Genomic DNA, 11,359 nt, shown 5'->3' with positions numbered 1-11,359 from the left:
TTTCTGTGAAGAAACTTTCATCATCATCATCAGTTGGCTGCAGAGCAGGCGACTACAAGCTTTCTCCAACTTATGCGATCTTGGGCAAGCGAAACAATTTTGTTTGGCTGCAGCATCCCTTCAGTATCTCCCAGGAGGTGCTGGACATACTGTAAGTACAGTGTGTGCGGCAGTCCCAGTTTCCTCTTTCCATGTGGTGGAATATAAAGCGCATATTCTTTCACAGGCTCGCCATCTTCAAGACGCAGTATATGGCCGAGAAATTTGAGTTGATGAATCTTGACAACCAGTGGAGTGGTGTTGGTCAGGTTGTAGATGGTTTCATTTGGAATCCGATCCACACGTTTGATGTTTAACATGATTCTGTAGCAAGATGTTGCAAATGCATTGATCTTGTTTTCCATGTCCTTGGTAATTACCCATGACTCGCACCCAGTACAGAAAGACAGTAACACACGTTGTCTGAAACAGCTTGATTTTTGTTTCGATTGGCAGGGACGGGCTTCTCCAAAGGCGTTCCAGTTTCCAGAAAGCTGCCCAGGCTAGTGCCTTTCTTCTTTTTAGGTCTCCAACACTAGAGCCCATCTTGGAACCCAAATACTTGGAAGTCTTGAAGAAACTTTAGGACAATCTTGCATGGAGAGAATGTAATTTCCAGATATCATGGACCGGTCAAAACAAGGTGCCGGGGTCTTGAACCGTATAAAGTAATGACGGTCAACGTATTGTTTTTCCTAGATCCCGGCAAGGACTGATTTCAACCATCATAGCTGTTGCCGAGAGCTTGAGTCGCTCATGGGACAAAATAAAACCTTTTTAAGGAGAATTTAGTACACATCTCTGTATGAGGCTGGCATTTGGTAGTCATTTTCAGCATGCTCATTTCAGTGGTTGGAGGTGCCCACTCCAGCCCGGTGAAAGAGAGGCACCCTTGTATAGTATTTTGTAGTATGCAGTAGCTATAATGAAAAACACCTCCCTAGTCAGAAAATGGTATTTCGGTCATCAGCAACCAAAGCAAATTAATGAACATGTTGGTTGGCTGTCTGCAAAATGTCAGGCTACAACTGGTGAAGTTAGTTGACAATCTGCTGTTGGGAATTCATTCTTGCTGACAAGTCCTTGTTTTATTATAGTTCCCCTAGGTTTAATTCAAAGCCATATTGTAACATTTACCAAGGAGGATGCCCTCAAGCTTGTCAAAATTCTGATTTTTTTAAATTGTAATATACTTTAATTAGTAACAATACCCTGCAAAAATCAAGGTTTTAGGTGCTGTAGTTGATAAAATCCGAGATTTTGAATAAAATGACTATACATCGTTTAATTATTGTGATCGAATTTAATATTAGACAAAATGCGTATTGTACCCATGTAACACTGTACCTAAACTGTGTGCGAGACGGTCAAAGTACATCGTAAGGACCAAACTTAGTCACAATAGAGTGATGCGCATTTTCCATATTATGCCCTGGTATAAATAGCAATCGCCTTTTTTTTGTTTTTGCCTACTAATCTGTTCAGGTTTAAATTAAAAATGGACATTATCTGACAGTGAAAACTCATGTTTTACAGGGGTGCGAGAGACCGGATTTTAATCCAGATATTTTTTTTTCCAACTTCTAGATTTTTTTCTACACTTGTTGTGTACATTGTACATGTGTATGTATGTATGGTTTAAATAATTTCAGATTTTTTTAGCTGTTCCAGACCCTCCGTTCGCCAAAAACAGATATTTTTTCAAAGACACACTCAGGCCTGGTTTTCTGTTCAAATCTGTTCAAATCTATTTTTTATAGAAATGTTACATGGCTTTCCCGTAACTCTGATCACAAATCCAAAAGTATTTTGGTATAAAGATCATACCTCATGACGTTTCGTACTACTTTCTCAAATTGACTGATCAACTCCCACACTTCTCATCTGTTTCCTGTGGTGGTATTTTGGAGTGGAGTAATTGGTCATAAATGTGGGGTAGGAATTAAGTGGTTGCCCTCGTCTTGGTTGAAAATGTTGGCCCCCTTTTGCCGGATCAAGATATCTTCATTTTCTGTTTTGTTCTTTGTCTACGATTTTTGCATCTACCCAACCAATTACGTGGTTTTAATTTGCTACATGGTCTGATCTCTGAGATCTTGTGAACGCCTTATTAGAGGCTTTGTCAGCTTCAGTCTTATGTTCTTTTAGGTGTGTTCCGATCAATACCTCACGGTTTCCCCTATGTAAGATTTTTCATTTGTATGTTATTATGGACAGAATGGACAAAGTTATTACGGAAGAGGCAGACAAGCTTGTTGAAGAGAACAAAATCAAAGAAGCCCTGAAATTATGTGGTTACCCTGAATGGGCATTTAAGATGTTAACAAAAAGACTGCAAAGAAAAAAGACCATTTGCAGACTACGCCAGAGGCATGATTGTCCTCCTTTACAAAGAGGGACTTTCCCAGCGAGCAAGACGAGTGTTTAAGAAAGATGGTATTCAGACATCATTCACACCACATCAGACCCTTAGGAACATACTGGTAAACCCCAAAGACAAGTGCGACATACTTCAAACAGCGGAACTGTGTCTACGAGATTCCTTGACTTAAGGGTAGACAAGGTACTCTTTGTCGAAGCAGCCAAAAAATATTGATTTTCATTATGTAAATCAATATATAATTGAAAAATAACATTTTGATGTTTTGCAAAACTTCATTCTACAAACCATATACTTTCAAACCTTGCTTGATTAATTGTTGTTAAAATGAGTTATGTACGTTTATGTAAGTGTTGCAGGCATTTCACCCTCCTACAACATAACTCAAGAACCACAGGACCTACAAAAGCATATCGGTGATATTTGAATTCTTCTACACACTCGCTATGAAATGAGCAATGCGATTTTTGCCAAAGCTGACTACCATTCGCAAGATGCTGTGAACTACCAAATCGCAACACTTTAAAATAGTGTCAAACCTTAATTGTGAAAAAATCTTACATAGGGAAGAGGGTATTCGGAACATGTTAATAGTCCATAATGGATCTCAAATTGTTCCACTTATCATAGGGAATAAAAAGTCAATTGAATTAATTTTCTACAGTACCGGTATGTCAAAAATTTCATACAGAGGACAAAATTTAATTAAAAATGGTCCGATTTAATCGCGGCTGGTCTCAAATTATTTCCCTTAAGGGGTACTACACCCTGACCAATTTTGTGCCTTTTTTGCATTTTTCTCAAAATTATAGTGCATTGGTGACAAGTAAAATATGTATATTATAGGGGCAAGGACTACAACTACTGCACTGGAAATTTTATTTCAGCACAGACAAGTTGTGGAGTTACAGTCAAAAATGAGGGAAAACCAATATTTGATCAATAAATCAATAACTACTTCCCTTGAGTTGCTGAGTTTTCAGTGCAGTAGTTGTAGTCCTTACTTGTCACCAATGCGCTATAATTTTTGAGAAAAATGCAAAAATAGGCACAAAATTGGCTAGGGGTGTAGTACCCCTACAGAAATCTCAAACATATACTCAAATTCACAATTTTGGTGCAATTTGTATTGTATCTTCAGAGCCAAAATCCAACAGAAATATGTACATATGCATAACCTTTGACCCAAGATTTCACCAGATTCTAAGGTTACACATTTCTCAAATAAATTATTTTCCTATTTCGTTAGTCGAAAGGAGTAATTTGAGACAAGATGCGATTGAATTGGTGCATTTTGAAAATTTGGCTTCTGTGTGCGAGATATTTGACATTTCACCTAATTTACTCCTGAACTATTAGCACCCAAGTGCAATATGCAAGTGCAATATGCTGAGTGACTTTATTCTTAAAAACTTGAAAAAAAAAAATTTTGGAAATAAAAATCCGCATTTCTTTTTTTTTTTTCAAATTATAGTGCAGTACTCAGTAACCTGCATCTTTTAGAGCAACTGTACTGCACTTTCATTCTTATCTATCTTGAGACCTATTTTTTTTGTTCCATAAAGTATGAAGGAAAATATTTTAAATAAAATCTAATATTTGTTACTTCCATAAACATGATCAATATCCTAGCATTGTCACACCCCTCCACAACCCCATCCATCATAGCGACAGCCCTGTATCTTATGAATACGGGTTGGAATTTTCGATATTTGACACTTGCGTTTGAGGGGAGGTTTAGCCTTCTAATGAAAGGTCTTTCGCTTATAGGACTTATCAAACTTTTGGGTTGTTCCTAAACAGGTCTCATGATTGTGCAAGGTAGGTCTCAAATCAAGAATTGGACCACACCCCCTGAAAACAATGTAAATCGGCTTGGACAAAGGTCTTTTTTATTTTCATCATTTCACAAAATGATATGGGACCAGATTTTATACTAAACACCTCAAAAGAAATAAGTCCCCCTCTGAACATGTCGTCATAACATCGTAAGGTTTCATTTTGTACCAACAAAACTAACTAAAATAATTATATGACTGTTTACTAAGTGCTGTGTGAAAATGAGAGATTTCCATGACTTCAGGGCTGAATGAGCCTAAATTGAAGGCAAAAATGCCCTTTTCAAAAGTCACAAAGTAGGCCTATGCTTGTCACAAAAGTGGATTCATGGCTTGTTACTAATGGAAAACCCCATGTGTTAGAGTGCAGTTTAAAATCCTCACCAAGTGAACATTTACTGTAATGTGTATCGATTCTTGATCATTCAGCCATGCAAATCCCCTTGGTGCAGAGTTCAGCACAGTGAGTTGTAAGATGGTCAGTTCCATTCCTTGTCCCAATTCAGTATCGAAGTTACGTAATGTTACTATGTCAACGGGATCACGCGCTTGAGTTATGAACCACGATCGAAACAATCACCACACAAAGTATATGGCACTTGAAGGCATATCAAAATAGCGTGATCCGGTAACCAAGAGAATTACGTAACCACTTCGATGCTGAATACGCCTTGCAGTTAACAAGCATAGGCCTACTTTGTGACTTTTGGAAAGGGCACTTTTTGTCTTCAATTTAGGCTCATTCAGCCCTGAAGTCATGGAAATCTCTTTTTCACACAGCACTTAGTACACAGTCATATAATTATTTCAAAGTTAGTTTTGTTGGTACAAAACGAAACCTTACGATGTTATGACAACATGTTCGATTTTCAGGGGGGGTCTTATTTCTTTTGAGATGTTTATTCAAAGTGCCTTGGACATATGCACTTTGTTTCACTTACTTGAATTATTATAGTCAACTTCTTAATGAATAAATAGCCATGGTAATCTGATTTCCTTACGAAAAAAAAAAAAGCAGTATGGGTGGACAGACTCGTCAAGAAGGGTTGGACAGATTTTTTTAAGGCTCACCTAGGTTTCATTTTCATTGAGGTATAGGACTTTATTTTTTCGGAGAAGAGCAGGTAGGGCAACTACTTGATTATATTTCTACATGTTCATACTACAAACTCTGAAAATTTCTGAAAATTCGCAGCAGTCCATTTTTTTAAAATCACATTTTTGTTCCTAAAATGAGTGCCTCAACGGGCACTCTCTCCATAGAGCTACATGTAAAGACCAGTTATAGACAAATGGCCCTAAAATAAAACGGACTTGTGCAAATTTCCTCAAATTTTGCATATGATGTAGATTTAACATCTGGAATGTAATGCAAGTGATGTCATTGCTGCTCTTCTAAATTCATTTTTAAAATGTCCGCCCCAGACCAAGGTGGCTAAATGGCCCCCAAAAATCAATGAAAGCTCTAATTTTCCCCCAAGCCAAAGTTTATCCAATTCAGCCAAAATGAGGGTTTTTAAAATTATTGCATTCAATTTAAAAAGGCCAATCTGAGGTCGGTCAGGCCCGTAAAATCGTGTGTTTTTTTCAGTCACCAAATAAGGAGTTTTTTTGCTTGTTTATGAACAAATCCAATAACATAATTGGATCTTCTTGCTTTCAATTAATTTCTATAATTGAGGGTTAAAGAAATACCCCCCTAAAATCCCAAAACATTCCTTTGCATTAACTAGACATACATGTTGTTGATTTGAAAACTTTAAAAATCTGATAGAAACATTTTTTATCCTCCCGAAGATCTTCCTTCGAAAACTTTTTTTTTGGTCAAGTCACTATTTCCAGAAATGATGCTTTCAGAAAATATTGCACTTTTCAACATCCTAAACATGTGATGTACAAAATGTTCTCAATGTCAATGTGTTTATTGATGTTAATTTTTTCTTTTTCTTATTTTATGTGTCCAATAACTCATCACCCTTGAAATCATCTGTCAGTATAAAACATGATTTATTGACATGATTTGGACATGAACGGGGTTTGTTTCAAGATTTATTTAGGCGTTTCAAAAATGGTAAATTACTATAGGAAAAATAAGGTTTCTAGTGTGGTGTTTCGCTCTTTTGTTGGCAAGAGATGGAATTTACTTGTAAATGGTCGACTGAAACAGTTGCAATGACCTAGCACGACAGCTTTCTTGAATAAAGCGCAAGTGAAAGACAAAATGGCCATCAGAAGTCGCCTGAATTAAGAAATTGGATGTAGGCATCCCAACTCTTGTGGCCACAATGATTGTTACACCTTTTATCCAAGAAATTCATCACATAAGTTCAAAATGCAATGATGCTGCAGCCTACCCATTTACATGTGAATGTTCACCCTTGTGTTCAAATGTAACCATGGATACCAGATTTTCCATCTCTAGTGATTTTATCATTTTGAAACAACTACTGATTAAAACTTCAAACAAATCCTCATTCATGTTAAAATTAATTTCAACGAATCATTGTTTTGTACTGCATGATGGTTACATGGGTAACTATTAAAGGGATCAGAAACAGGAAGGTAAAGAAACCAATTAAATCAATCATAACATTGATATTGAGAATGTTTTGTACATTAAAATAATGTATGGGATGTTGAGAAGTGCAACTTTTTCTGAGAGCATTATTTTTTGGAAAATGTGATTATTTTGAAAATGGGTCAACTTTGGGAGTGTAGCAAAACGATTTTTCTATTCACAGCTTTTTTAATTTTTCAAATCAACAAAATGTACATCAAGTTATGCAAAAAATGTTTTGCAATTTTAATGGTGGAGTTATTTCTTTGGAACCCTGTACTTTATTCCCCAAAAGCCAATAAAAATTAAATTACTTGCTTGTCCACTGTCTTTTTAACTTTTTTCTGGGGTAGGCTCTGTAATTTGGAAGAACTTCATAAATCAAAATCAAACTATGTATTAACAACTTATGAAAAAGCCTAAATTAAAAGAATGACATAGTCATTGACTCACAAGCACACAAAATTGTTGTGATACTTTGTTTTTCTGTAATTTAGAATATCAAACCACTCAGGGGAGGGGCACACAAAGAAACCTGGGTAGAATTTCATAATTAGGGTTGGTATTTTCATAGAGCAAAACCTTTCACTTGGTTTCAAAAATTAGAGTTGGTCAGATAAGGACAAACAAGCAAACTTTTTTTTTGGTCTTGAGCCCAAAGAAAAAAACAGACACACATACAAAAGTTGTATCCTTTCTTCCAAATCTGGAAAGTGCACACATTTATTAGAATAGTTTACGCATATGATATATAAGTAGGAAATATGTTATGTGCCCTTTCTCTTTGTACAAACATTTCATTGAGGGTTTCATCATTACTGATATCATCATCATTAATAATATTAAGTCCATCAATATTTTAAGAACCAACATGATTTCATCTCAGCTATGTATCGAGCAGGAAAAACATGACACACAAATAATTCATACAATATTCAGCACTTTTTAAAAAATAGGGGAAGAGAAGACAGTGTGACTATGTCTACGAAAGCTAAAATCTTACAGCACAGTTAAGACGAAGGAAGAGAAAATTCCTTTTCGAACGAATAAACATCAGGACTTTCATATACTACTCTCATTTTCACATTTTTTATATATTAAACCCCTCTTGCCTAACTATACAAAATTCATACTAAACTTGGAAAGAATTTCATACAGAGGAAAAATCAGAAAAAATCAATACTAATATTGTCTTATGTACCAGACTATACAACAAATGAGGTCTTTTCAACCTACAATATCTTTAAGTTTATGTACTCATCCCTAAAACAAGGAATGAAGAAGATATAAAATAAAATATCAATAAAACTTACAATCTTTTTTCTTTCAAAATTATTATTTTTTTGTTTCATTTTTTCTCATGTATCACTTTGTTCTGAAAACAGAGCATTGTAAGTTATGGTCTGTTAAACCATCAATTTCTATCTTTATATTACAAATACACTATGGACAGATGAACAGTCTTTTTTCTTTTCTTCGTTATTTGCAAAGTTGTACAAAGTTGTCCTTTTAAAACAAACATCCTTGTTGAGATGCTTCGGACAGACGGCTACAAAGTGTCCACAAATCTACTGAGTTGGTCCTGTGGGTCCAGCTGTGACATACCATCGTCCTGATTTAATGTGGGATTGGCAGCATTTGAACCCTGCAATGTCAAATTGCCATGGGACATTGGGTTCTGCGACAACATAGGTTGATCAGTTTGCATTGGTTCAGTACTAACAGCCGGATGCGGCGAGTGCATTTGCATCGACCGCGGGGAAGGCTGTGATGAATGTGTCCTTGGTGAAGGAGCAGGTTGCGACGGAGGTCGCGGTGAAGGTATGGGGTTTGGCGACCTGACCTGGGTCAGGGTTTGCGGTGACCTCACCTGTTGCATAACCTGCTGTGGTGATCGGTTGGTCATTAGAGTCTGTTGTTGCACCGTGGCCTGATTTTGATTGGCCAACATTTGTTGTGGGTGCTGACCTTGCATAAGTTGGTACTGTTGCATGTTTTGATCAACCTGGTTAACTTGCTGCTGCCGCAATTGAGGCAATAACTGGTTTGGCAGCATAGGGTTGCGTTGCTGCAGCATTTGTGGATTAAAAGGCCTCGTGGCAGCACCCATTTGGGGCTGCTGTTGGAATGGTTGTTGTACTAGTCCTTGTTGCTGCTGTTGGCTAAACTGTTGTAGCTGTTGCCTTCTAAGCCACTGCTGCTGCTGCTGATGTTGTTGCTGCTGCTGCTGTTGGGCAAGGAAATTCTGCTGCTGTTGCTGCTGCTGCTGCTGTTGTTGTTGCTGCTGCTGCTGTTGCGGAACAGGCTGTTGACCTTGCTGTTGAGCCTGTTGCTGTTGCAGAATTTGCTGCTGCTGAGTACGCTGCTTAATGAATGCAGCCATCAGCTGTGGGTTCGACTTAAGAATTGCCAATACTTGTTTTTGCTGCTGAGGAGAATGGGGACTTTTTAGCGTTTGTAACAACTGTTGTAATGCCTGAGGTGGGAAACTGCCAGAACGCGGCAAAGATCCTTGCCCCATCTGCGGTTGATTCGGTTGGGGTTGCATGCCCACTTGCATATTTGTCACCATATTTGCCTGCATGTTATTAGGCATAGCCGACATAGTGGGCATACCTATATTAGGCATGGCCTGCATGCCTGGTTGTTGTTGTTGTTGTTGCTGCTGCTGTTGCTGTTGTTGTTGTTGTTGTTGCTGCTGCTGCTGTTGTTGTTGCTGCTGCTGCTGCTGTTGCAGTCCTGCCTGATCAGAAAATCGCTTCCACTGATCTACACTTGGTACCATGGCTGGGTTTCCAGGCATGGATATTGTCTTTTGAATTCCTGGATTAACAGGTTGTGGAGGCAGCATTTGATTTACAATATTAGTTTGTGGAGCAATTGGCTTGCCACCACCAGCAGTTCTAAGTGGAGATGCAGTCCTTTGTTGAGGCTGCGGCGGCTGCTGCTGCTGCATCAAAGCAGGCGACAGAGCAGCAGCCTGCTTAGCAGCCTCTTCAACTTGCTGCGCAGCTTTGATAGCACCAAGTGGGGGCCCAGCCTGTGGTTTATGTCCTTGCACTGTTACCATTTGTTGAGGTTGCACTTGTGGTGCGATAGTCTGTGCTGGCATGGGACTGGCAGACGGTGTGGAAGTCTGACTAGGGATTTGCGTGGTGGTAGCTGTCCGCTGGGCCATTGTGGCCATTCTCCGACGCAGTAACTGCGCCTGTTGCAGTCTGTGTTGCAACTGTTGTTGCCTTAGTTTATGCTTTATGTTCAAACAGAATGGCACCATACATTTAGTTTCTGTACAGTGCTTGGCATGATAACAACATAATGCAATGAGCTGCTTGCAGATGGGGCACTCTCCATTGGTTTTCCTCTTGCAACCTTTGGTATGCTGCACAACCCGTTTCATCTTCTGGCAACTTGGCAGACGACAATTGGCATCGCGACATTGACAGGCATGAACCAGTGACTGGATACAACGCTGAATAGACAATTTGCGGGCCTCCTGCGGGCTGCGAGTAGCTGGGTTGCCCGAATCCACATCCAAATCCCAGCCCCATTTATCCATTTTATGCTGGTGACCAATCTTCTTCCAGCACGGAACACACAAATCAAAGTCCTGAAAAAAAAAGAGAAATACTTGTAATTGCAAGTTTAAATAGCCTATACTCTGTTCAACTTGTAAATAGGCAAGAGTCATAACCTTGTAGATCCAGGTATGCGCTGGTGATCGGCGTTAGCGTAGAAGTGGCGATGTCTTCCCCCCCTTCTACAAGCCGATGACCAATGGGTGAACTGTCTTGTTAACAAGACTGTTCATCAGCCAAAACTTAGTGTGCTTTGTGTTGTGCATAATGGGCGCATGATTTTGTGAACCGACGCGAGCGGAAGTTGGGATTTTATTGATGCAGTTACAAAAAATAACAATTTTGCCTATTATGAATTGAACATAGTATCTATATCCATTTTATTTATGAGCAGAAATGACCTGAATTTCCTACACAGGGGGTGCAGATTTCAAATATAGCCACCCATTCCGGTAACCCCATTTGAAATTCACACACTGACTTTGTGATCATGTTTTCCATAAAGTGTGTATGGATTTCAACTGGAATAGCCGAATAGGTACCCATCAATTTCACTGCTTATTTGAAAATCCTATGCACCTCCATGCTTTGTTGTATTCAGTGGAAATCACCAACACATTTGCTACTTTGTTAATATTAGTGGACACCATGTTGTATATGTATTAAACAAACCTACTGGTTGCAAAACAGTCAATTCCATTTTACAGGCCTTGAGCTTTTTCCTAAATCAATATCATATCAGCTCTCTGTAAAAACTGATTTTAGCACATCAGGTTGACATGATTTGCTAAGTTGTAAATATATTTGTCTCTTTCCTGAAAACTTGAAGTTTAATGTTTAAAAAAATCACTAAAGATCTGTTTCGACGAATTGTCTAAGAAATACAAGTATTGTGAAATGAATGTTAAAGGGGCATTTTGTGATCCCCTACTTTGGAGATTTTTGTACCACCGAAGACCTCTGGCTA

The 11,359-nt window shown here is 38.4% G+C and overlaps 1 protein-coding gene across 1 annotated transcript in view; it reads right to left on the bottom strand.

The window, feature by feature from the left end:
* Nucleotides 1–7,500: 7,500 nt before the first annotated feature.
* LOC140160976 (CREB-binding protein-like) overlaps nt 7,501–11,359 on the bottom strand; it is a 50,399-nt gene continuing 46,540 nt past the window's right edge. The window contains 1 exon segment of the mRNA XM_072184332.1: nt 7,501–10,424. Within this exon segment, the coding sequence (XP_072040433.1) occupies nt 8,364–10,424 (2,061 nt within the window). The 3' untranslated portion in view covers nt 7,501–8,363.

Source organism: Amphiura filiformis, chromosome 9 (genome assembly GCF_039555335.1).
Source record: "Amphiura filiformis chromosome 9, Afil_fr2py, whole genome shotgun sequence".
In the NCBI taxonomy this organism is placed as follows: Eukaryota; Metazoa; Echinodermata; class Ophiuroidea; order Amphilepidida; family Amphiuridae; genus Amphiura; species Amphiura filiformis.
This window is presented reverse-complemented; position numbering and strand designations above follow the sequence as displayed.